Genomic DNA, 26,454 nt, shown 5'->3' on the forward strand with positions numbered 1-26,454 from the left:
ACTGCTGAGTGGCTTGTTTAATACAGAAGCAAAAGCCTGTCAAATCAGCCCATCCATTCCAAGCCTGCAGTTGCAGCTTGGCGGGGCCGTTCCAAAGGCCTAAATTATCACAGAAAACACAGAGGAGGAAATTCAGACCCAGATTTTAATGGAAAATGTCTGATTATGATAAAAAAAAAAAAAAGGTGAGCACACAACGTTGAACAGGCAGCCACATGATGTTGTGAATTCTCCTCACTTGGAGGTCTTCAGAGGGGGGCTGGAGGGTCCCCACCAGAGATGCTCTAATACAGCAATTCTCCAGGCATGGTCAGAGGACCCCCGGGGGTCCCCCAAGACCCTTGCAGGGGTCCACAAAACCAAAATTATTTGCCAGGCTATGTTGAAAAATACTACAATATTAAAATCCCATCAAACAATCGTGAGAAGGGGTAGCAGCTGCACATGCATCAATTTTAATTTTGAATACGGCAAATGTTGATGAACACAGCCTGCCTACCTGGCGGGCTTCGAAGCAGAGCGGCCTGAGCCATTCCTGGAGCACAAAGCCCTCCATGGCTCGTGGCCCACGAGCCCCAAAGGAAGGGAGGAGATGCCTCTGACCCCCCCACCCCAGGGATGCAATTTCCTTGCGGGATGAACCCGGAGGCCTCCTTGGCCACTAAGGAAGCAAAAGGTGCCCCGGATGGGCCTGACCCCTCTTCCTTGCCTGCCTCCAGGCTGCCTCTCAGGAGCAGCCACCAAATGGCCACCAGCTAACGTTCCTCCCGCATCTGCTCCAGCGGTCACGCACAAGAGATGCTGACAAGGTCCAACTCCGACTGCAGATTCTGGCTTGCCAGAGGACTGCAGAGCCAGAGGCCAGGTTCAGATATAACCCTGGAATCCCAGTGCCAGTTACACGTACGTGCTCCTTTCTGCCCTGACAAAGACTTATTCTCAAGCAAGGCTGCCAAGGCTCCTCCTTCCAGGCAGCCCTCAGCAAGCAGGCCTCTTCCTTCACCCAGCCTGGACCTGAGGGCAGAGCGGAGAATCGGAAGTCCTTGAAAAGGGGAAGCCCAGAGACCCCCTTGAGCCCCTGCCTGGAGCCACCAACCCAACTCTCCCCAAAGGACAAAGAGTGGCTTGGGCTGGTCTCTGCCACCGTGGTGGGCAAACTGTCATTTCTGGCAGAGGCTCCCCGTCATTCTTGGGCTGGTGGGCACCGCTGGCATTTGGAGAGCGAGGTCCAGAGACTCACAAAACAGGTACTGTAGCAGGTGATGTCAATCATCACACAGCCCTTCATCAAAAGACCACTCTCTGAAATCTCTTAATTGTTCATTGCAGAGAAATGCCAGGCCCATATGGACATCACCCCGCGGTTTTATGTACTAACACTATATGCAAATACGTTGCTTTTGATTCTTATGCTCAATAACAAAGGAACAAGTAAGTTTTTAACTCATTGTGTACCTGAGTTCTCTGTATCTAATGTGGAGAATAGGTTGTGTTTTAGGTCATATTTATGCAGAAATATTGAAAATTGAAAAGCAGCACTGTATCCACACTGCAGTTGTTATGGTCCATCGAAGCGCTCCAGACTCCTACAAAGGCAAGTCCCTGTGGTTTTCTCAGCCGGGTTTTCGGAAGTGGTTTGCCCAGGCCCTCCTTGGAGGGCCGAGGGGGAGGGATTGGCCCCAAGCCCACCAGCAGGCTTTGTGCCTGAGGCGGGACTCGAACTCACTGTCTCCCAGCTCCTAGCCTAGTACCTCAACCACCAGACCAACCTGGCACTTTTCTCTCGAGCTGTGCCCACTATAGACCGAGCTGATTTTATGCCATGCAGAAAATGCGCCTGGGGAGGCTGTTCTTTTTAGCCAAAGCAGGACCGCTGCAGATGGACCGAGCAGAGCCACGTGTCTGCTGGTGGGGAGAGCCACAGAGGAAATTGGGGAAGCATCCAGAGATGCTCAGGTAAGAGAAGGTAGGAGGAGGCCGCTCAGGCCGGCTTCACCCTCATCCCCCACGTCTGAGAGGGAGGAGGGGGAAGCGCAAGCCGGCCTGCCAGACTCCTTTGCTGGAGCCGGTCTCAGCGAGGGAGCTCCAGGGAAGTCAGGCTCCTGAGCTGGCCTGCGTCGAAGGGCTGGCTGCTGGCGGCTCTCTCAGGTCAGCCCTGGCAGAACTCAGGCGGGGAGCAGGCGACCAGCCCCGGCCTCTGCCCGCAGGCACCGCCGGCTGCTCCGCCTCCCGCGCTTCGCGGCCCCAGACCGGGAGGGAAACGCCGCCGAAGCGAGAGGCCGCGAGGAAAGCAGGGTCCGCGTCCGGCCCGCGCTCCCTGGCCTCTCGGTAGCCCGTGGGCGGCGGCTCCCCGAGCAGGGGCGCGCAAGGCGCCGCCCTGCCCCCGCCAGGCGCCTGCTGGAGGGACGCGGCTCGGCCCGAGCCCGCCGCGCAGGCAAGAGCCCGTCCGGGTGGGCCGCCGCCGCCCGGGGCGCGGCTGGGAGGCGGGGACCGCCGGAGAGCAGCTCAGCGGCCCCCCTCCTGGTGCTGGGAGGGGAAGCCCCCGGCCGCGTTCCCATCAGCGCGTGGCCTCGTGCCCCGCCCCGGCCCAGCACGCGGCGACCCGGCAGGGAAGCGAAGGCCTGGGGGCACCAACCACCCCCCTCAACACTAGCGCTTCAGCTGCCGGAGGCCCCGGTCGCAGCCCTTCCAGCCTGGCCTGGTGGGGAGGGACTCCGGGAGCCTCCCTCGCCTGCGCCACGCCCCCTGCCCCGAGCGGCTCCAGGGGACCCCCGTTTCCCCCTTTTCCCCGCAGAGGGGCCCGCAGAGTTGGCAGAACAGGCCTGGGCTTCTGGAAGGGTCTCCTGCTCCAGGGGCCAAGAGCTCGCCGTGCAGGAGGAGGAGCGGCCCTTTTGCCCGGCTCTGGAATGGGTGCACAGCACCCCGACGAGGAGGGAGCAGAGGGCCTTCCCCGTCCGCCAGGGTGGGGGTGGCGGGGGATTCTGGGAACAGGTCATCCGGAAAAAGAGTTTGGACGGCAAGACGAGCCCCCCGCACGTGATGGCTCCCCGCTTCCGGGACTTCTGCCGCTGGGGGGCCGCGGGAGCTGTGGAGCCGCCTGCACGCCCGGTGCCACCGCTGGCTGCAGCCCGAGCGCCGCAGCAAGGCGCAGCTGCTGGAGCGGCTGCTGGCTGCGCTGCCCGCGGAGGAGGCGCGCTGGGTGCGCGAGTGCGGCGCGGAGAGCAGCGCGCAGGCGGTGGCCCTGGCCGAGGGCTGCCTGCTGAGCCGCGCCCGGGAGCGGGAGGAGCAGGTGAGACGGTCCCGGGCTCACAGCCCGGTTTGGTTAACAGAGGCCGCCCGCGATAGGCCCGAAAGCGCAGTTGAAGCGCTCCAGCGCTGCACCCAGCAGGCACCGGCCACGCCCGATGGGGGCCCCGGGGCGACTTTTAGGGCTTTCCCCGAAGCTGCCCTCCTCGGGCCGGCGGCCTAAAGCCTCTTCCGGTCTCCTGCCGGGGACCCCGGCGGCTCTTTCAGGGGCCCGAGGCTCTCGCGGGGGCCGCCGCGGATCCCGCCCCCTTGGAGAAGGACCCCTCCCCTCCCTTCCGGAAGACGCGCTCGGTGGGGATCGAAGAGGAAGATCCGGGCCTGGACTCACCGCCGGGTAAGGCGGGGCGCCTGAGCCCGGGGGGGAGAGCTGCGGGACGGCCCCTCTCCACCTCCCGCGGGTGTTTCTCCCGGTCCCGCCTGGTTCCGCCTCCCCGCGGGCTTGCTGACGATCCTCCCCAAGGCCTGCCTTCTCTCGCCTTGCAGGGAACACAACGATGTTGCTGGAAGCAGCTGAAACGCTTCCCCATCGTGGAGCGACAGAAACGGCGACTGCGCCTTCAGCTCAGGTAGGAGCAAAGGCCGGGGAGGGGGCAGGTTTGGGGGCCCCAGAGCATCACCCCTTCCTTCCCTGGGAGGCGCCCGGAGTTCTTGGCTGCTAGAAAATCTCCCTCTTGGTCCGCTTGCTGCTTTGGGGCAGCCTCAGGTTGAAAGCATCGACCTCCCTGTGTTTCTCCTGCTCTGCTTTTTTAGACCCCCTCCAATATAAATGGAATAAATTAAATAATAAATGATACATAACTTATTTCCTGTTAAAATAAAAAAAGAAAGTGGGGAGCTGGAATACATTGTTTCTGGTGATCTGCGATGAAAGAAAAGGCCAGGCCAGGCCTCTCGAGGTGATGGTGTTCGAGCCTTCCCTCTAGGGACTCCCCCCCACCATCGTGACATCCCATGGCCTGGCTTTCTCCACAAAAAGTATGGGGCAGGGGGTGGCCACTAGCATCTTCCACGGGTGGCGTTTCTGGAAACTCTGCAAAGGTAATTCCACTGCGGTGTGCCACCCTTCTCCAAAGGCCTCACAGGTGAGCGCTGGTGACATCCACACACACACACCCCCGGTGCTGGTTCTAAGCTCAGTCACTTTCCTGGAATCGAGGCAGGAGAGCTAGAATTGCAGGGCACCTGCCCCCAGGTGGCCTCTCCCAGGCGGATGTCACGGGGACCAAACGATCTTCTCCCTCTTCCAGAGCCCCGTCTCCTTTGAGGAGGTTGCCGTGTATTTCACCAATGAGGAGTGGGCACTCTTGGCTGCTGGCCAGAAAGCCCTCCACCGGGAAGTCATGCTGGAGAATTCTAGGAACGTGGCTTCCCTGGGTAAGGCCTCCTCTTTGTTCAGGGTGCCGGGTCTTGGGGAGAGCGTGAATTGCAAGTCTTCAGCCCCCATTGTGTTTGGGCCCCAAGGGAGGCCGCGAGTGTTCCGGCTAGAAATGAGTGTTCCAGCTGGAGGGTGTGGAGCGCCTCAAATGCTTCCTCCGTGTTGTGCCCCGGTCCTTTGTGGATCTGGGGTCCCAGGAGGCCCTGCCATCTTCCTCCAGGCAGTGATCTTGGCTCACATCTTGAGGCCTCCTCAGTGAGGCCTCCTTATGCTGAGGACCAGGTGATAAAACATTGTGACCCCTTCTAGGAGAAACAGGGGCCTCTGAAGAGTGTCCGTTCGCACCAGGGAGCCAGCCGCGTCCTGGTTCTACCCTTTCACATTGGAGAACGCACTTTCTTCCTCGGCATTTGTAAGAACTTTCCGCAACAATCTTGTCAGTTCCAGTAGAAGAGAATATATGTAGCTCAGGGTTGAACTGCAGTGTGGTTGTAATAGTCTCTCGGTTGTTTCGGAGACAGTTTTGATACATGGCAGTTATTTATTTATTTGTTTGCTTGTTTGTTTGTTTAAATTTATATCACCACCCATCTCCCCCAAAGGGGGACTCTGGGCAGTTTACAATAAAGTTATCCTTTTCATCGCTTGTGTTGGTTCTGGGCCACTGCAGTGCGTGAGTGCTCGTCTGAATAACGTTCTTACACAGCTCCTCTTGTGGGAGGTTGGCTTGTTGCTTTATTTAGGGTTATTTATTTATTTATTTATTTAACACCCCACCTCCCACAAGAAGAGCTGTGTAAGAACGTTATTCAGATGAGCACTCATGCACTGCAGCAACCCAGAACACCAGAAAAAGGAAAAAGATCATCTGTACAGCATCTTCCAGCAAAATGGGTACCCACTCAACTTTATCAAAAAGTGCCTCACCACCCAACCCACTACAACCCAACCAATGGAAACTAGGAAAAGGATAACACGGCCATACATCAGAAACATCTCAGAAACCACCAACAGACCGTTACAACCACATGGCATCACCATGGCGCATAAACCAACTAAAACTTTTCAAAACATCCTAAGTAACCCAAAAGACCCAGTAGCCCAAGAAGAAAAAACAGGAGATATTTACAACATACAGTGCGAAGACTGTAACAGCCACTACATAGGACAGACAGGCAGAAGACTAGCAGAGCGCATCCATGAACACCAACTGGCAGTCAGAAGACACGATGAGAACTCCTTAATCTCACAGCACATGGACAGACTCAACCATAGTTTCAGCTGGGAAACTGTGAGCATCCTAACCAAGCCAAATCCAAAAACGCCAGATAATTCCTGGAAGCCTGGCACTCAGACCAAGCAGCCATCAGCAGACACATAGAGGTAAACAACATTTACATACCATTCAGAAGAGACGACAGAAAAGCCAAAAGACCAGGACACTCCCTTGCCAGCAATCAACACCCAGATAAGCTGGGATCAACACCAGACAAACAAGCAGAAAACAATACCCTAATCAAGGAACTGCCAAGGAGCAAACCACACTCCCACCAGCACTGGCAGGGCAAGATGCTGTACAGCAACAGGGAGCAGACCCACCCTCCCTCACACCGATGAAGTTCACTAGTTGGGTAGTGAAATGTCTGCAATCAAACGACCAAGCTCAGAGAGCACCGACTCCACAATCTTGCAAGTGCCTAGGAAATGCCCTATTGCTGGCTTCTTCTCCAGCAGATAGCACATAAAGGGAATTATCCAAAACTTCCAAGGCATCAGTTTTGCCCTTGGGGTGTCAGAAGCCCCCCTTGGCCTTGTGAGAGCTGCTCCAGTTTTGAGAGAATGACGGGAACTGAAGGGAGATGGGCTGTTGTGCTATCGTTTGTTAACTGGTTGCATTAACCACTTTTTGATTGCACAAGGCCAAGAATGTTGTTCCATTTTTGAGACTCCACCAAGAAGGCCAGTCTGCCTTGACCAGGGTTACAGGTCTTTGAGGCCACTGTGGGGTGGGGGGACAGGAGGAGAGAAATCGCATGGCAGAGGACTTGCTATGGGAGGGGGCCAATTCTGGACACGCTGGAGGCTGCTACGTGCCCTCCAAGGATGGACAGATGCAGGATGCCATCCAGTAACACAGCAATTATTTGAAGAGGCAAGGGGGACTATTTTGGGTTCCTAAGTGCCTGGTAGAAGGAATGGTGTCATTGTAGCAGTGACATGAAGTATGTCGTTGCAAATTATGTAATTTGTGTGATTTGAGTGAGACATCTAGTTACACGTGTCATCCCTTGTACATGTGGGAGAAAAATAGGCCTTTGTAGGATCAGCCACTAAATTCTCATCCCCGAATGTGAAAACATTCTCACTGCTGGAAAATGCCCCTTGTGGCAAGATCATAGGTTGCTGGGGAGGTGGGCACTCAGACTGTGGATTGCCCACCTTGGCTCTCCAGGGAAAAAGCCAATTTTTAACAGTTTTGATTCAAAACCACACCAGAGGCTGGAAAAGGGCTGCCCATTTCTGACTTCCAAACTGAAATCCTCTCGTTAATGGATGCGGGGTGTTGCAGGCTCGGGGGGGGTGTAGAAGTGGGATGAGACGAGCACAACTTCACCTTCGCCTTCTGACTGGGTTTCTCTCTCCCCCCAGCAGGAGATGGTGGGGAAAGCGGCGGCAGCCATGGCAGGAGGTGCAGGACATCCCTGGCCAGCCCCAGCCTGCCTGGGATGAAGGAGACCCAGAGACACCCGGGAGGAGCCAACGAGCAGAGGGGAGGCCCAACAGAGAAGCCAAAGGAGCAGCTGTGGCTGGGGGATGCCCCTGGCAGAATGCCAGCCTGGGAAGGAGGCCCGAAAGGCAGAGAGAGCTTCGGTCACCAAGCGGAGCGGGGTGCCCACCGGCCGAGCCGGGCAGAGCACAAGCAGCACCGGTGTGCAGCGTGCGGGAAGAGTTTCCGGCAGGGCTCCCACCTGGCTTCCCATCAAAGCGTCCACACAGGGGAGAGGCCGCACCAGTGCCGGGAGTGCGGGAAGCGCTTCCGGCAGCTCGCCTACCTCGCCTCCCACCGGAGGATCCACACAGGGGAGAAGCCATATCGGTGTGCCGAGTGCGGGAAGCGCTTCAACCGGAGCACGAACCTCACGTGCCACCTGCGGAAGCACACGGGGGAGAAGCCCTACCGCTGCCCCGTCTGCAGCAAGGGCTTCTGTGACAAGTCCGGCTTCAACCTGCACCAGCTGATCCACTCAAAGGACAAGCCGCATAAGTGCTTAACCTGCGGCAAGACCTTCATCCGGCGCTCGCAGCTGACATCCCACGAGGGGATCCATACGGGGGAGAGGCCATACCGGTGCGCGGAGTGCGGGAAGAGCTTCCACCGGAGCTCCAACCTCACCTCCCACCGGAGGATCCACGCGGGGGAGAAGCCGCACCGCTGCTCCGAGTGCGGCAAGAGCTTCTACGACAAGCAGCACCTCCTGCGGCACCAGCGGATGCACACAGCGGAGAAGCCATACCCGTGCGCAGAGTGCGGGAAGAACTTCAGCCAGCGGAGGAACCTGGCAAGACATCAGAAGCTCCACGGGGGAGCAACGCCGCGTCCGTGCTCGCAGCGGGCAAAGGGGTTCTATAATGAGCGGCAGCCAAAGAGGCATCAACCTGCTTGTGGGGAGGAGGGGGGACCCTTCACGTCTTGGAGTGTCGAGGTGGCATCAGACGGGGTCCCAGTCCTGCTCCCCTGCCAAGAATTAACACAGGGAAATCAGTATGTCATAATTTCTCAGGTTGAGTGACAAGGTATTGCTCAGTTCATCTTTATAAACATAGGACATGCTCCTTTTTTTGAACCTTGCCAGAGATTTATCACTTTGTGCCTTCATTCTGTGCTCACATTTCCAGCACAACAGCGTGGTTGAGCCTGGTTCTGCTGGCTACCCGGCCGTAGATATAAGAAGATCTATGCTGGAGAGCGAAAGAACTTTTGTATTTTTCAATTACCTCTCTTTCTAACACATACTGTATATATCACTCAGGGTGGCATACAACACTTAAAATTGGTACCAATTCAACTGTAAATGCTGGAAAGGCCAAAAACGCAAACTTTCCAATAAAAATTGTAGAACAGCAAAAGCAAGACACAGAACCTTCTGAAAGGCGTGTTGTCAGGAAAGGATGCCATTCCAAAAGGAAGATTTTGACCCCTTGGCAGAGAGAATGCCATCTGGGCCACCCGTGGCAGAGACTTCCAGAATTTACACGTGGCTGCTGAGAAGGCCTTTCTTGTCTCCTCAAACCTGTGCCCCTCACAGCTGGGAGAACGCCCTTTCCCCATTTTGTGGAGTAAGGAGAGGCAGGTCCTGAGCTCTTCCTCCCCACTTTGAGTTGGGCCCAGCAACAAGGGCAAGTTTGTGGGTTGGTGCCTGCAAGTATCTTCCAATATTCTCACGGTGGCAGGCAAGGTGGCCCTGAGCACAGAACTGTTAAGTCATCCAATCTGGATGCAACAGGAACAAAGATGGCAAACCCACTTAAAGTGAAGAACGCACCACCACCTCAACTGCACAGCTGAATCCAGAAGCTCTCCAGGCAGCAAAATCTGCAGGGAATGACACTTCCAAACAGGTTGGAGACCTGCTCCAGAGTCCATCTAGTTTCTGACCAGATGTGCCTCTGGCACGCCTGGAGTAAGTTTCACTTTGTTGGGCCTCATCCAGCTCACGACTGTCAGGAGTCACTGATTCAGGACACCAACAGTGGCCCCAGTAGTGCGTGGAAACTTGAAACATCTGCATGGCATCTACAGAAAACAGAGCACCCCAGTGGACCTCCAGAGGATCCTTCCCAGCAGTTCCACGTAGCTGGAAGTGGGATAGGGTCAAATTGAGAAATGCCACGTGGTGGTGTCCAGGAGACTTAAGGCAACTCTTCGGGGTCACCCTCTGGAACTGACATAAAAAGGACTAGAACTGCCAGAAACTGCCTTCCAGCACCAAATGCTGAGCACAAACAACAGTGTTTCCCTCTGGAGCTCATCTGGCAGAACAATCAGAGCCAAACTGAAATGGATCTAGATAGTCCATCTCATCCAAGTACTCATGGAGCTGAGACGCTACCACTCAGCACATTGCTCAAGGGAAATTGTGCACCATGATGGGCTTCTGAGGTGGATTCTTCACTAAATGCTGCGCAACAACTGTCATAAAATGGCTGGATGAGGCCCTGAAGCCCTGAGCGCTCCACCCACTCAACCAGACCTTCCCCAGTTGCCTTACTGTATTGAGGGAGGGCCAGAAACAACCATGCAGGTGGTTAGTCTCTCACTACCACGAATCTAGTCCACCTCCTCAAGCTAAATGAATAGAAACAGTCCTAAAACAAGGACCAGTGAACGGCTCAGGTTCAATTTTGGGATCTTCTGTAATCTTGGAATCCAAGTGGGGAATACCAGCAATTTTATCCACAAAGAATCTAGCAAACATGATACAGCAGGCCACTGAATTGAATCCCTATCCTTCCTTAGGCCTTTGGTGTCAGTGACCTCTTACAACTCAGGGTACCTGTGCCAAACGGATCAGTGATCGCAGTGGTAGAAGCAAAGGACGTAGCGTGGACCTCAGTTGGAGGCAACACCATGCTTTGGTCAGCTCATCCAGAGCCGCCTCCTACCCTTCTGCTTGCTGTCGATCCTTCTGTGCCATGGCCCTGAACTGACTTTCTGCTCCATCAACCGGGGGGGGTGGGGTGGTTGGAAGTACTTGGATCAACTGCTGGAGATCATACCCGTCCTAGACATCAAGTGAGACATCAGCGGAGCCCCCAGTTGAAGGGAAAGGAAATCGCAAAGCTATGAGGTTCAGCCTTTCCAATAAGCGTCCCACTCTGCAGGGGTTACAAGTTCCTCTGGGTCTAAGCACTCCCCTGTAGTGATTGGCCTGTGACACAGAGAAGGTATTTTGCCACTCCAGGTCCCCATCTTCCGATCATGAGCAAAAACGGCCAGTGTCTCTCCCGCTGTGTGAATTAGCCAGATGTTATTTGGGGCAGCATACTGGGCTGCTCCGGACAAGATGGCTTCTGCGCAAGGGTTGGCGGTCAGTAGAGCTGCTCATCTTGGGGACTCAGCAGCACACCCAGAGTCACCCCAACGAGCTTAGGGGGAGAGACCAGGACACCGGGGCGGAAGCGTATCTGCAGCGTCAGAGATCTGCGGCGTTCTTGCATTTTCCCATGCTGGACGTTGGAACTCACTGGGTGAGCCTGGGTTCAAGTCTTCCTTAGGGGAGGCCTTCCTGCCTCATTCTGCACAACTGAGGATTGCATTGCCTAAGCAAAAAAACTGTAGAGCTGTAGTTGCTCCTGATCATTCTGATTTTGTGGTTTTTGTGTAATAAAAACTTTATTAACGTTGAATGTGATTTTCAGTTTTGTTCTTAATATTTTTCCAAACAGAACTGATCTTTTCTCACAACTCCACGCTGGCGGGGTTCCCACTTCATACAATACAGCCGAGTGTCAAAAGCTTGGACCCAAAACCCCAGTGAATAAAACATAGTAATTTATCTTTATTTGCAGTAGTTAACCCTCTATGAAGTTGCCACGAACACTGAATTAGTGAACACCGAAACCTCAGCTGGGAACGTGCACATCGGGTGTCTCCAATTCTTTGCCACCCTGCATGTCCACAAATGACTGAAAGCGCCTCAAGTACTGATTTTGCCATTGCTGTACAAATGTTAATCAGGCAAATGCACAAATTCAGAATCTGCAAGTAACAAAAGTCAACTGTACAACATTAAAATAACATGCTCCCCCAGACAGACCCTCTGGCTGGAAGAGCCAGTCTGGTTCATGCAGCATGTGGGTGGGGGAGAGAAACAGGCCTCACAAACCAAACCGGGGGCTGCACCCCTCACTCCCCATCTCTTGGACAGGTCAGCCCAGCTCCCCCCCTTGTCTGATCCCATCAGGCCTGGACTGACCCTCCCTGCCCCAGAAGAGGCCCCCCGCCATCCCCCAACCAGAGGAGAGATGCCTCCCCCCCCAGCCCTGAGAAGGGAGGGGCAATGGAGTCACCAGCCGAGGAACCCCAACAGGACACGCCCCCCATTCTCTCAGTGTTCCACCCTCCCTCCAGGATACGCCCCCCACTCTCCCAACATTCCATCTCCCTGAGGAGGGGCTTCCCCACTCTGCCGCCCCCCCCCGAAGGGGCCCCTTTGCCTAACCATAAAACAACGCAGGGACAGGGACCAGGACCTGCCCAGCTCCCCAGACCGGCCAGCCTGTCAGATCCCCCAGATTTCCTGCCTTGTAGCCCTCAATTTCTATAAAAAAACTTGTTTTTTTCATTGTTTGGGTTCCCTTTTTCTTCTAAAGCAGGCACCCAATGATTGGTTCTTCTCAGAGTTGTGCTTGGTGCTCCTGAATTTTCCACATCTGGAACAGAAAACAGCTACCCCATCCTAATCAAGGATACCATGCAAACCCAAAATAATGAGTAATACAACCCTCTGCAAAGCTGGTGGATTTCAGTGAAAATAGCATTACCTGGGAAGTGGGTGACGAAGGTAAAAGGAGACCCTCCAGCTGTATGAATGAAATGGTGACCTGACTGGGATGAAGTGGGGAAGGACAGAAGGATGTTTTAGAGATCTGCCTGGTTGCACTACCCACCCCACCCCCTTCCTTTGGAAATGGTGGCGCCGCTCAGTGCTTGCGTTCCTTTTGTGTCCCAAAAGATTTCAGAAATGCCTACAAAATCATACTGGCCATCCTGCATTTATGTTACAACGTCTGGTTCTTTTTTCACCTTTTTATTTATTTAATTCTTACAAACTAGATGTTAGTTAAAAAGAAAACACAAAAAAACTAACACAAATGCACATTTTAAGAAGTGTAGAAAAACATTCCTAATAATGATTATAATCGTTTAAAAATTAAGCAATAAACTAGATGGATAACCAGTAAGTCTCAGACATATTACAAGCTTAGAATATTTTAAAGCATTTCATGTCCAATTTCAAGTCAAAGCAAGCCTCAACTAATCTTTAAAATATTTGGTTAGCTCGTGAGAAGAAAAAGAAGTTGTAAACAGTGAACCATATACATTAAGAAAATACTGTAAACTGCATATAGACCATATCGAAGTGCAGAGCTCCCTGTGCCTGGAACTGAAGGCTCCGTGCTGGAGGCTGTCGAGTCTGTTAATTTATTTAATTAGTTTATATGGCCACCCATCTCACCTGCGTGGTGTCGAAAATCAAAGCCAACCATTCAGCCATCCAAATCAGAAAAGTCCGAAGCAAATTCCAACGGAGAGTGAGAGCAAGATCACCCGGCAGGGCTCCTCGGCCTTTGCCTCAAACACATGGAGGAACAGCCAGATTTATATTACCTTGTGAGAGGCAAACAGGGCTGGGCCCACCCCCACCCCCACCCCCACCCCCACCCCCACCCACACCCACACCCACAGAAGGTTGGAGAGGTGTTTCACCTTCATCATAAGGCTCCTCAGTTCCTCCTCACTTTCAGCCATCAAAGTGGTATCATCTGCATATCTGAGATTGTTAATGTTTCTTCCAGAGATTTTAACTCCAGCCTTGGATTCCTCAAGGCCAGCTTGTCGCATGATGTGTTCTGCGTACAAGTTGAATAGGTAGGGTGAGAGGATACAGCCCTGCCGTACTCCTTTCCCAATCTTAAACCAGTCCGTTGTTCCGTGGTCTGTTCTTACTGTTGCTACTTGGTCGTTATACAGATTCTTCAGGAGGCAGACAAGATGACTTGGTATCCCCATACCACTAAGAACTTGCCACAATTTGTTATGGTCCACACAGTCAAAGGCTTTAGAATAGTCAATAAAACAGAAATAGATGTTTTTCTGAAACCCCCTGGCTTTTTCCATTATCCATCGGATATTGGCAATTTGGTCTCTAGTTCCTCTGCCTTTTCTAAACCCAGCTTGTACATCTGGCAATTCTCTCTCCATGAACTGCTGAAGTCTACCTTGCAGGATCTTGAGCATTACCTTACTGGCGTGTGAAATGAGTGCCACTGTTCAATAGTTTGAACATTCTTTAGTGTTTCCCTTTTTTGGTATGGGGATATAAGTTGATTTTTTCCAGTCTGATGGCCATTCTTGTGTTTTCCAAATTTGCTGGCATATAGCATGCATTACCTTGACAGCATCATCTTGCAAGATTTTGAACAGTTCAGCTGGGATGCCGTCGTCTCCTGCTGCCTTGTTATTAGCAATGCTTCTTAAGGCCCACTCAACCTCACTCTTCAGGATGTCTGGCTCTAGCTCACTGACCACATCGTCAAAGCTATCCCTGATATTGTTATCCTTCCTATACAGGTCTTCTGTATATTCTTGCCACCTTTTCTTGATCTCTTCTTCTTCTGTTAGGTCCTTGCCATCTTTGTTTTTGATCATACCCATTTTTGCCTGGAATTTACCTCCAATGTTTCTAATTTTCTGGAAGAGGTCTCTTGTCCTTCCTATTCTATTGTCTTCTTCCACTTCCGCGCATTGCTTGTTTAAAAATAATTCCTTATCTCTTCTGGCTAACCTCTGGAATTTTGCATTTAATTGGGCATATCTCCCCCTATCACTGTTGCCTTTTGCTTTCCTTCTTTCTTGGGCTACTTCTAGTGTCTCAGCAGACAGCCATTTTGCCTTCTTGGTTTTCTTTCTTTGGGATGTATTTTGTTGCCGCCTCCTGAACAATGTTGCGAACTTCTGTCCATAGTTCTTCCGGGACCCTATCTACTAAGTCCAGTCCCTTAAATCTATTCTTCACCTCCACTGCATATTCCTTAGGAATATTAGTGAGCTCATATCTAGCTGATCTGTGGGTCTTCCCTAATGTCTTTAGTCTGATCCTAAATTGTGCAAGAAGTTCGTGATCTGAACTACAGTCAGCTCCAGGTCTTGTTTTTACCGACTGTATAGATGTCCGCCACCTTTGGCTGCAAAGGATGTAGTCAATCTGGTTTCGGTGTTGTCCATCTGGGGAAGTCCATGTATAAAGCCGTCTCTTAAGTTGCTGGAAGACAGTGTTTGTTATGCACATTGAGTTGTCTTGGCAAAATGCTATCAGCCTATGTCCTGCTTCGTTTTGTTCTCCCAGGCCATGCTTACCTGTAATTCCAGGTGTCATTTGACTGCCCACCTTAGCATTCCAGTCTCCCGTGATGAAAATAACATCTCTTTTAGGCGTGTTGTCCAATAGGTGTTGCAGATCCTCATAGAACTGCTCTACTTCAGCTTTTTCAGCATCTGTGGTTGGGGCATATATTTGGATCACTGTGATGTTAGATGGCTTGCCCTGAATTCGAATTGAGATCATTCTATCGTTTTTTGGATTGTATCCAAGCACTGCTTTAGCCACTTTACTATTAATTATGAAGGCTACTCCATTTCTTCTTGTCCACAGTAGTAGATCTGGTGGTCATTTGATGTGAAGTGGCCCATTCCAGTCCATTTCAGTTCACTGACGCCCAAAATGTCTAACTTCTACCTCAGGTAACCTCAACGTATTAGAGGTTACCTCGAACAGCGGCCTGAGAACGGGAGGCAGAATAATACTGAAAGCTTTTGTGAGGTAAAAGTTGCCCGAAAGGGCGCGAGCGGAGCCCAGAAGCGCGAAAGAAGAAAAGGGCGGGAAGGCGACGGCTTCCCTGAGGGGAAAGTCGCCCCAGCCGAGTCGGGAAGGAGGAGATGAGGGGAGGCAGGAGCCGCCACGGGAAAGAGATCGCTCAAGATTATCCTGCTATCACAGCAGTCGAGGTGCAGAAGACTCCCGCCGGCTTTAATTCGAGAGAAAAGGACCGAGGCGCTGAGAAGAGCAGAATCGCGGGAGGCCGCGTCGCCCCCTCCCGGTTTCGGAAGACCCGGCGAGCCGGCGGAGGGCGGGGCGGGGCCCTGTGGGAGGCTGGCTGGGGAATTCTGGGAGTTGAACTCCACGGTCTGGAAAGCGGCTCCCCACCGCGGAGACCCCGCCCCGCCCCGCCCCTTGAGGCGCACCCTCGCGGCTGGAGCGGGGAGGGGAGCGCGCGCGGCGGCGAGGGCGGCGATGGCGGCTCCGGGCGGCGCGGCGGGGCCGGAGGTTTCCCCCGCGCGGCTGGCCGAGGCGGAGGCGCTGCTGGCGGCGCGCGTCTCCGAGCCGGTCCGGGCGCGCTGGCGCTGGGCGGTGAACCTGGGCCAGCCGAACCTGCAGCGCTTCCGCGCGCAGCTGAGCGAGGCCCGGCGCGGCAGGGAGGCGCTGCTGGCGCGGGACGCGGCGCTCTCGGAGGCGGAGCAGCAGCGGCTGCAGGGCTTCCTGCGGCTGGAGATGGCGCTGCTCCGCTGGTTCCAGGCTCGCGGCGAGCGGGAGGCGGCCCGGCAGGCCCGCCGGAGGAAGCCGCGCGGCGCTGCGAGCGGAGCAGCCGCGGCGGGCGGGGAGGGGGCTGCGGGTCCGCCGGCCCTGACGAGGGCGGCGGCGGCTGGCGGCAGCGCCGCGGCACCGGGCGGAGAGAGAGCGCCGCCGGGCCCCCCGTGGCCGGCCGAGGCGGCGGGGGCCGCGGCGCCGGCGACTTCCCTGGGGAAGGTGGCGGCCTTGCGCGAGGCGCTGCTCGGGGTCGTGGCGGAACTGGAGGCGGCCGAGGGCCGAGGACGCCCCGTGCGCGCGGCGCGCAGCCTGGCGCGGGCCTCGGCGGCTTTCCTGGACGACCGCCTCTGGGAGAGCCTGCGCGAACTGGGACGGGCCGTCCGGAAGGAAGGGCGCGCCCGGGCGAGGCAGCTGCTGGCCTTACGGGACGCCCTGGAGGAGGAAGGCTGGGCCGAGAGCGCGGAGGGGCTGCGGAGGGAGCTGGAGGGGCTGCGGGCCGGGCTACAGGAAGCGCCCCCGGAGGGGCTGCAGCCGCTGCTGGAGAAGGCGGTGGTCCTGCTGCGGAAGACGGACTGCTGGGAGGTGGCCTGCCTGGAGAAGGGCTTGTGGGCCGGCCCGCTCGAGGAGGCGGAGGCTGCCCGGAGAGAAGCCGAGGCCCTGCGGGAAACCCTCCGGCGCGTCCCCCTAGGGCAGGGAGAGGCGGCCCTGCAGACGGCTGGGCGGGAGGCGCCGGTGAAGGAGGCGCATCTCCTGTGGGAAAGGGCAGCGGCCCTGGAGACCCAGGCGGTGGCCTTCTGGTCGGACACGCTGCAGGGGGCAGATGACCTTCTGGGGAAGGTGGATGCCCTGAGGGCAGCCCTGCGGAATTCCTCCCTGAAGGAAGCCCTGTGGGAGAAGGTGGAGAACCTTCGGGATGCATTGAGGGAAACCACAAGGGAGAAAGTCAGTGTTCTGCCCTTTAACATGTGGGAAAAGACCCCTCGAGAGATTTGCAGCCGCCTCCATTGCCTTTGCCGTCAGTGGTTGCAGCCAGAAAAAAACACCAAGGCTCAGATGCTGGACTTACTGATCCTGGAGCAGTTCCTGGCCGTCCTGCCTGCAGAAATGGCCAGCTGGGTGCGGGAGTGCGGAGCAGAGACCAGCTGCCAGGCCGTGGCCCTGGCTGAAGGCTTTCTCCTAAGCCGGGCGGAGGAGAAGAAGCAGGAAGTGCTGCAGGTGAGAGTGCATCATCTCGGAAGCTATGAATTAACCAAGAGTATGTTTGAATTGTTAAATATTTTCCAACCAGGCATTTCATCCATTTCTGTTTCCAGAGTATGTATTTGGGGCACCTGTTCCATTGTTCCCTTCCATCCATGCCAGTGGGCATCAGGGTCTGCAAAGTTGAGGGCTTTTCTCTGTACCTTATTTCTCCTTTCCTTCTCCTGGTACGGCAGGTCCAGCAGCCCTTCCTAGAGGCCGTCCCCAAACACCTCAAAGAAAGGAGAGATCCGTCAGATCCCTCCCAGGAGCTGGTTTTCAGGGGCATCCCCCAGGAAGACCCAAGTTGGGACACCTCAGGAGGTAAAGGGAGCCTCTCCAAGGGACCTGAAGTTCTCAGAAAAAAGATTCCAGTGATCTTGCGTTGTTTGAGTCCTTTGTATAATATTGTCCACTGTTTTTTTTTTAATTTTGCTTATAAAATTCTGCTTCAAACATAAATGGTTCCCATACAGGAAATCAAGTTATGCTCTTGTTATTTCTAGGATCATCTCCTTTTTCGGGTGGAGCTGAAAATGTGGCAGAACCTCCAGTTCAGGTAGGAGAGAAACATTAGTGAAGGTTCAGGAGATCATTTGGAGTCCTCCTGTTCTCGTTCCGGGACTCAAGAGCATTGCTGTTCCTAAGCAACCTGAAATGAAGAATGGTAGAATCACTTGTAAGGTCTCTTTCAGGTCATGCTCAGTGATCTGGGGAATTCTGGGAGTTGAAGTCCCCACATCTTAAAAGTTGCTGAGGTTGAGAAACATTGCACCAGAGCATCTCTGGCAAATGGCTGTCCAGTTTCTGCAGCCTCACCACTTCATGTGGCAGCCGGTTCTCCTGGCTGGCAGCTCACACAGTCAGGAAGTCCTACCTGATGTCTAGCGTGAACCTCCTTCCTTGTAATTTTAATCCGTTGGTTCTGATCCTGCCCTTCGGTGCAGTAGAGAATAATCTGAGTAAAAATAAGTTCTCACTCAGATACCACGTTCAGATATTTGTGCTATCCTGCCTCTTTTTAGTTACCGTTTGTGTAGGCTAGATATACCCAAGTCCTCTACCCATTCCTCGTCAGGCTTGATTTCCAGACCCTTCACCATTGTGATAGGCCTCCTCTGAACTTGCTCCAATTTGTCACTCTCCTTTCTGAACTGTGGTGCCCAAACTTGGACACGCAGGATTCTAAATGGGGTCTGATCAGGGCAGAGTAGAGGGAAATAATCATTTCTATGATCTGGACCTGATACCTCTATTAATGCACTCCAAGATAACGTTTGCCTTTTTAGCAGCAGAATTGCAGCACTGGCTCATATTTAACCTGTGATTCAAAAAGGACACCAAGATCTTATTCATATGTGCTACAGGTAGTCCTCGACTTACAACAGCAATCAGGACTGGAATTTCCATCACTAAGAGATGTGGTCATAAAGTGGAATCGCTTAGTTACAGCAATCTCTGCAGTCCCAATTGCCATAGATCACTGAACCCTATGGTTATTAGGCAAGGTAACTTCCTGCTGGCTTCCCACAACCAAAATCAGTGGGAAGCTGGCAGGAGCTTGCAAGTCCCAGACCCACAGGCAGGTAAGCGGCTGCTGCCGTGTGGGGGAGGGAATGAGGGGTGCAGAGTGGGGAGAGTGCGAGGGAGGGGGCACGAGAGGTGCCACATGGGTTGGTAGGGTCTGCGAGAGGCGCATGCAGGTTAGGGAGGGTGCTTGAGAGGTGCCACGTGGGTCAGGGAAGATGTATGGGAGTGCTCAAGTGGCCAGGGGAGGCTGTGCAGGTGGGGGAAACTTACCCCAGCAACTTGAAACCTTTCTTGCCAACTTTCCTGTTAACTTTCTGGGAGAGACATCAGGGAGAGTTGCAAATGGTGATCACGTGGGGCGCTTGGCAACTGCTTGTAAGTGCGAATGGGTTGGCAGGTACCCAGATCGTGATCATGTGACTGCGAGGCTGCTGGGACGTCCAGAACTCTGAGGACCGGTCATAACCACCATTCGTTCAGCACCGTCATAACTTGGAACAGTTGCTAACCAAATGGTCGTAGGTCAAAGACTACCTGTACTGCCAAGTCTCCCCATCCTAGTCTTCTATGATTCTGCAGTAAAACTTTGCAATAAACACATCATCACTCAGAGCTTTGAGCTGTGTCCATATTCTCACATAAAATCTTGAGTCCTGCAGAAGATAATCCATGGAACCCTTGGTGCTCTCTTGAGTTTGGTTGTTTTCTTGCAGGTATTTCATAGCCAACTAGGCAACATCGGTGCTAGTGAGCGTGGGGTTTGCTCCCTGTTTCTATGCAGCAGCCTGCCCTGTCAGTGTTGGTGGGGGCGTGGTTTTCTCCTTGGTAGGGGTTAACACCAAACAAACAAGCAGAAAACGATACCCTAATCAAGGAACTGCCAAGGAGAAAACCACACCCCCACCAACACTGGCAGGGCGAGCTGCTGTATACAAACAAGGAGCAGAGCCCACCCACCCTTGTGCTGATGATGTTGCCTAGCCTGGCAATGAAACGTCCACAAGCCAACAGCCAAGCTCAGAGAGCACTGAGGACACCACAGTTCAACCCTGAGCTACGTATATTCTCTTCCATTAGAAGATAATCCATTGCAAATCTTTGCTTTGGGGATTGGTTGAACAAAGGGGAGGATTTGCAAATCGTTCCTGGACTATTAATGGGGGGAACTTTTTTCCTTTTTCAGGGTCTTGTATCCTTTGAGGAGGTGGCTGTATGTTTCTCCAAGGAGGAGTGGGCTCAGCTGGATCCCCACCAAAAAGCCCTCCACGGGGAGGTCATGCTGGAAAACTCGAGGAACGTGGCCTCTCTGAGTAAGGGCCCCTGTTCTGCACTTAGACAGAAGAGGCATTTTGTGGTCAGATGTAACCTGCTGCTGCTGTTTATTCGTTCAGTCGCTTCCGAGTCTTCGTGACTTCATGGACCAGCCCACGCCAGAGCTTCCAGTCAGTCGTCAACACCCCCAGCTCCCCCAGGGACGAGTCCGTCACCTCTAGAATATCATCCATCCATCTTGCCCTTGGTCAGCCCCTCTTCCTTTTGCCCTCCACTCTCCCTAGCATCAGCATCTGCTCCAGGGTGTCCTGTCTTCTCATTATGTGGCCAAAGTATTTCAGTTTTGCCTTTAATATCATTCCCTCAAGTGAGCAGTCTGGCTTGATTTCCTGGAGAATGGACTGGTTGGATCTTGCAGTCCAAGGCACTCTCAGAATTTTCCTCCAGCACCACAGTTCAAAAGCATCTATCTTCCTTCGCTCAGCCTTCCTTATGGTCCAGCTCTCGCAGCCATATGTCACTACGGGGAACACCATTGCTTTAACTATGCGGACCTTTGTTGTCAGCATGATGTCTCTGCTCTTAACTATTTTATCGAGATTGGTCATTGCTCTCCTCCCAAGGATTAAGCGTCTTCTGATTTCCTGACTGCAGTCAGCATCTGCAGTAATCTTCGCACCTAGAAATACAAAGTCTTTCACTGCTTCTACATTTTCTCCCTCTATTTGCCAGTTATCAATCAAGCTGGTTGCCATAATCTTGGTTTTTTTTGAGGTTTAGCTGCAAGCCAGCTTTTGCACTTTCTTCTTTCACCTTCATCATAAGGCTCCTCAGTTCCTCTTCGCTTTCAGCCATCAAAGTGGTATCATCTGCATATCTGAGATTGTTAATGTTTCTTCCAGAGATTTTAACTCCAGCCTTGGATTCCTCAAGCCCAGCATGTCGCATGATGTGTTCTGCGTACAAGTTGAATAGGTAGGGTGAGAGGATACAGCCCTGCCATACTCCTTTCCCAATCCTAAACCAGTCCGTTGTTCCGTGGTCTGTTCTTACTGTTGCTACTTGGTCGTTATACAGATTCTTCGGGAGGCAGACAAGATGACTTGGTATCCCCATACCACTAAGAACTTGCCCCAATTTGTTATGGTCCACACAGTCAAAGGCTTTAGAATAGTCAATAAAACAGAAATAGATGTTTTTCTGAAACTCCCTGGCTTTTTCCATGATCCAGCGGATATTGGCAATTTGGTCCCTAGTTCCTCTGCCTTTTCTAAACCCAGCTTGTACATCTGGCAATTCTCGCTCCATGAATTGCTGAAGTCTACCTTGCAGGATCTTGAGCATTACCTTACTGGCATGTGAAATGAGTGCCACTGTTCGATAGTTTGAACATTCTTTAGCGTTTCCCTTTTTTGGTATGGGGATATAAGTTGATTTTTTCCAATCTGATGGCCATTCTTGTGTTTTCCAAATTTGCTGGCATATAGCATGCATTACCTTGACCAGATGATCTCGCAAGATTTTGAACAGTTCAGCTGGGATGCCGTCGTCTCCTGCTGCCTTGTTATTAGCAATGCTTCTTAAGGACCACTCAACCTCACTCTTCAGGATGTCTGGCTCTAGCTCACTGACCACACCATCAAAGCTATCCCCGATATTGTTATCCTTCCTATACAGGTCTTCTGTATATTCTTGCCACCTTTTCTTGATCTCTTCTTCTTCTGTTAGGTCCTTGCCATCTTTGTAACCTGCTACTTGGCATAAACCCAACTAGACCTTCTATCATGGAGAAGGAGAAGATTCATTCTTCTGCTCCTCCGAACAAGGGAAGATGTCAGATGCTTGATGTTCGTATTTCTTGTAGTGGAATTTTTTTAGGGCTATGTTTGAGCTGGGGATCAGGACACGTTACACTGAAGCCCAAAGCGGTCGATGGTTGGTGCTGGAGGCAGACACAGGCCTAAAAAGGGGAGGGGTTACAGCCCCTCTTTGTTGACTAATGCAAATTAGAATATCCTTGTGATTGGATAGAGCAACCAGGATGCAACACTCACTAGGCACATGACGTCAGAGCCATTAGGATGTAACTATGAGGTTATGCAGCCAGACTGCAAGAACCGTAGGCTTTTTTAATAGATCAAAGAGGCAGTTTCTTCCTAGGGGGTTCCTCCTCCTGCTTCCCAAAGCTCTGCTTGCCTCCCAGGATCTTTTCCGAGCTGTTGACGCATCCCTTGGCCTCCTTGATGCTTTATGGCTGAGCTGAGAGTTTTAGTTTCCCTGGGAAAGTGTCTTTGTAGTGGGGGTAGGGGCCAATTTGACACTATATACTGACCCAGTGCTTTGTTTGTCCTGGAAATACGTATTTGAGTTAGGGGCTCTGAGCTTGGCCCCCGGCTCTACATTCTCATCTGATACATTGGCTTTAGAGTAACACTAGTTCCTACCCCAACCACCACTAGTGTCTTGGGCCCTGAGCCAGCCTGTTGGCTCTGTGCATGGTTTGCATCTTGTCAGACAGGCTGTTTAATGATCCTCCTTTCTTTCCTTTGACACTTTTCTTGTATAATTGTGAGGGACTGTGGATCAACTGCTGCAGTTTTTCTCCATACAAACATGTGAGATTAGCGTAATAGAAAAAATGCTGCAGGTTTGTTTCATCTGAAACCAAGAGCTTGGTGGTAAGAGGAGAATGAATGGGAAAGGATACGTAGTCCAGAATAAATAGAAAATCATGGGTAGCAGGAGACAAAAATTCTACTACCCCAATATGCAGTGTTATTTTAAATGAACCGCTTTTTAAAATTGTTTCTACTGCCCAGAAAATATAAATTTCCATCCCGTTCAATTTTAGACAGATGAAATTGGTAAGAATCACCTGCATGAGGAGTCCAAATCTGATAAGCTTTAGTTCAGATTTTATGTGGATCAGAATAGCCTTTAAAAATACTACAGAGGTTTTTGCGGTATTTCTGGAGGAAATTCACAATCACATCCCATATTTTGATGCTTTATTTCCTTCTGTTAGCTTAAACGCACACTTCCTTCTTTTTCTCTGAAGGTCCTGCTGGGCAGGAGAACTTGAGTTACGAGGAACTATTAGAAGCTCTCAGACACACAGAAGGAAGAGAGATGTTTGCGGATCAAATGGAACTCAAAAGTCCTGAGAGAAACCAGTCAAAGGATGGAAGCAAGAACCATTCTGCTCTTCAGTGTGACGAAATTCAAAGCAGAGCCGCCCTGCAAGTTCCCAAAGGAAAAAGGAGGACAAAATCTTCAGGGAAAAGTGTGAAAATATTCAGAGAAAATTTAGATTTAAATGAACATTATCAAGCCCGTGCTAAAGAAGAGGAGGATCAGGGCAGGGAAGATGTAAAAAGTTACAGCTGGACTTTCATTCTTTCGTTACGTGATAGGATCAACATGGGGGAGAAACCCTATAAATGCAGAGAGTGTGGGAAGAGCTTCAGGAGCAGCAGCCAGGTGACTTCCCACAGAAGGATCCACACAGGGGAGAAGCCCTATAAATGCATGGAGTGTGGGAAGAGCTTCAGCTGGACCAGCGAACTGACTTCCCATAGAAGGATGCACACAGGGGAAAAACTTTATAAGTGCGGGGAGTGTGGGAGGAGCTTCAGGAGGAACAGTCAGCTTGCTTACCATAAAAGGCTCCACTCAGGAGAGAAACCATACAAATGCATGGAGTGTGGGAAGAACTTCCTCTGGAGCTACCAGCTCACTTCCCATAAAATGATCCACACAGGAGAGAAACCCTATAAATGCATGGAGTGTGGGAAGAGCTTCAGGAGGAGCAGTGAACTGACTTCCCACAGAAGGATCCACACCGGGGAGAAACCCTATAAATGCATGGAGTGTGGGAAGGGTTTCAGGGGAAGCAGTGAACTGACTTCCCATAGAAGGGTCCACACGGGAGAGAAGCCATATAAATGCATAGAATGTGGGAGGAGCTTCAGGAGGAACAGTCAGCTTGCTTACCATAAAAGGCTCCACTCAGGAGAGAAACCATACAAATGCACAGAGTGTGGGAAGAACTTCTTCTGGAGCTACCAGCTTACTTCCCATAAAATGATCCACACAGGGGAGAGACCCTATAAATGCACGGAGTGTGGGAAGAGCTTCAGGGGTAGCCGTGAGCTTTCTTCCCATAAAAGGGTCCATACAGGAGAGGAAGAACTACACAAATGCTTGGAATGTGGAAAGACCTTCCGGCACAGCAGTGAGCTTGCTTCCCATAGAAAAACCCACCCAGGGGAGAGGCCATACGAAGGTACGGAGTGTGGAAAAAGCTTCTCTTGGCATTCTCAGCTTACTTCCCATGAAACACTCCACGCAAGTGAGAATCCATGTAAATGTGTAGAGTGTGGGAAGAGCTTCAGGGGAAACAGTGAACTTACTTCCCATAAAAGGATCCATTTGGGCGAGAGACCCTATAAATGTATGAAATGTGGAAAGAGCTTCAGAAGGAACAGTCAGCTTACCTACCATAAAAGAATCCACACAGGGGAGAAACCGTACAAATGCACCGAGTGTGGAAAGGGCTTCTTGTGGCGCTATCAGCTTGCTTCCCATAGGAGGATCCATACAGGGGAGAAACCCTATGAATGTGTAGAGAGTGGGAAGAGCTTCAGGGGGAGTGAAGTTGCTGCCCGTAAAAGGATTCACGAAGGGGAGAAACCATGTAAGTGTGTGGAATGTGGAAAGTGTTTCATGGGGAGCTCTCAACTTACTTCCCATAAAAGGGTCCACTCAGGGGAAAAGCCATGTAAGTGTGGAATGTGGAAAAAACTTCCGTCAAAGCAGCCACCTCATTTCCCATAAAACCATTCATACAGGAGAGAGACTGTGTAAATGTGTTGAATGTGGGAAGGCCTTCAAGCGGAGGAGTGAACTCACTTCCCATAAAAGGATCCACATGGGGGAGAAGCCACATGAATACATGGACTGTGGAAAGGCTTTTAGCGTGAGCAGCGCCCTTACTTCCCATAAAAGGGTTCACATGGGAGAAAAACCATATAAATGCACAGCCTGTGGGGAGAGCTTCAGGTGGAGTAATCAGCTTACTTCCCACGCAAGGATCCACTCTGGTGGGACCCCCTAGACTAGACTAGGTTTTCATGCATACCTTTTCTTCTTGGTACGGACTAAAAAGGCAACTTTGTCTATGTCATGACTCCTGGCTGCCTTAAGCCTGATTTTTGCCAAAACCTGAAAGCAACAGCCCCAGAGAGGATTAATTTACTGGGAGGAGATTTATCACAATAGGGGTAGGCAGGTTTATATAAGGTGAATGGGCTTTGAATGGACTTTTGTCATTTCAATGTGCCAACACTATTGTACCTAAAAACAATACAAAATCCTTTAGTTTATGCTTTGTGTTTATGATGTTCACATCACAGTCTCGGGTGTTTCTACACCAACTCATAGAATATGGGAAACAAACGGTGATCTTGATATCCTAGTACAGGAGGACAAATAGGTTTGTCACTGGCACCACTAAACTTGGTGGAATGACACACGTGATTGCCATGTAGTGCTGGAAGGTAGCAACTTAAAGGGAATAGCGTCAGCAGAAAGGGAATTATACGGTGCATTGAAAGAATACGCCTGCGGACAGATTCACTAGTTGAATCATGAATTCTGTTAAGAGCGTTTGAGTAAGAGTAAAATTGGACAGAAGCTATCGTAGTGCATAGACCACCTGGATGGCAGAATACGTGGACCAGGGCTTTCGGTGTCAGGTGACCAAGCTTTCTAAGAGGAGATTTCAACTACTCTGACATCTACTGGAAATCTAATTCTGTCGAGAGTCAGAAGTCCAGCAAATTCCTCCTCTCTTGCTGCCAACTTTATCAGGAGGTCAGAGAAGGAACAAGGGGATCTGCTCTCCTTGACCTAATGCTTACCAATAGAGAGAAATAGCTAGACGTGAAGACAGCTGGATCCTGGGGAGAAGTGACCATGTTACCTGGAGTTCTTGATACCAAGGGGAGGAGGAATGGAGAAGAACCAGACTTTTCACTCTGGATTTCAGAAGAGCAGATCAGCTCTGATCTGTGGCCCGAACAAAGAAAGCATCTGGAAAGGATAGATTCTGCAGAACAACATACTGAAGGCACAACAACAGAATTCCTACCAGAAGGAAATATGATAGCTGTTCAAAGATACCGAGTTTTCTACAAATGCTGGAAAGGGGGGGGGGGGAGACGGGAGAGACCCACGTTTAAACAGAAGGATTGGAGATATGTAGAAAAGGGCATGTGTTATAGGACCAGAATCTGGAAAGTAGTACTACTATGTAAGGAACACACAGGGGTGGAAAAATAGTTTTTAGTTAAAAAATTTTAG

At 51.9% G+C, this 26,454-nt stretch overlaps 2 protein-coding genes and 1 pseudogene across 2 annotated transcripts in view; 2 read left to right on the forward strand and 1 right to left on the reverse strand.

Annotated features, from left to right (window-relative positions):
• Window positions 1-26,454, reverse strand: part of LOC134491980 (zinc finger and SCAN domain-containing protein 2-like) — a 305,728-nt gene that overhangs the window by 238,397 nt on the left and 40,877 nt on the right. The gene's annotated exons all lie outside the window — the stretch shown is intronic.
• LOC134492577 (uncharacterized) lies at window positions 3,795-25,055 on the forward strand. Its single transcript, XM_063296731.1, has 9 exons — window positions 3,795-3,872; window positions 4,554-4,680; window positions 7,331-8,468; window positions 10,645-10,930; window positions 15,463-16,992; window positions 17,487-17,613; window positions 17,796-17,848; window positions 20,003-20,129; window positions 23,150-25,055. The coding sequence occupies exons 1-9, from the start codon at window positions 3,801-3,803 to the stop codon at window positions 24,925-24,927; spliced, it is 5,238 nt and encodes a 1,745-aa protein (XP_063152801.1). The 5' UTR covers window positions 3,795-3,800; the 3' UTR covers window positions 24,928-25,055.
• Window positions 17,495-26,454, forward strand: part of LOC134491907 (zinc finger protein 91-like) — a 362,387-nt pseudogene continuing 353,427 nt past the window's right edge.

Source organism: Candoia aspera, chromosome 2 (assembly GCF_035149785.1).
Source record: "Candoia aspera isolate rCanAsp1 chromosome 2, rCanAsp1.hap2, whole genome shotgun sequence".
Classification (NCBI taxonomy): domain Eukaryota; kingdom Metazoa; phylum Chordata; class Lepidosauria; order Squamata; family Boidae; genus Candoia; species Candoia aspera.

Bases quoted from the DNA above. Each gene is read 5' to 3' on its own strand.
- LOC134492577 (XM_063296731.1), top strand. From the start codon at position 3,801: ATGTTGCTGGAAGCAGCTGAAACGCTTCCCCATCGTGGAGCGACAGAA. The intron at 16,993-17,486 runs GTCAGTGTTCTG...CTGGTACGGCAG, and splicing joins GGGAAACCACAAGGGAGAAA to GTCCAGCAGCCCTTCCTAGA. The intron at 17,849-20,002 runs GTAGGAGAGAAA...TTCCTTTTTCAG, and splicing joins TGGCAGAACCTCCAGTTCAG to GGTCTTGTATCCTTTGAGGA.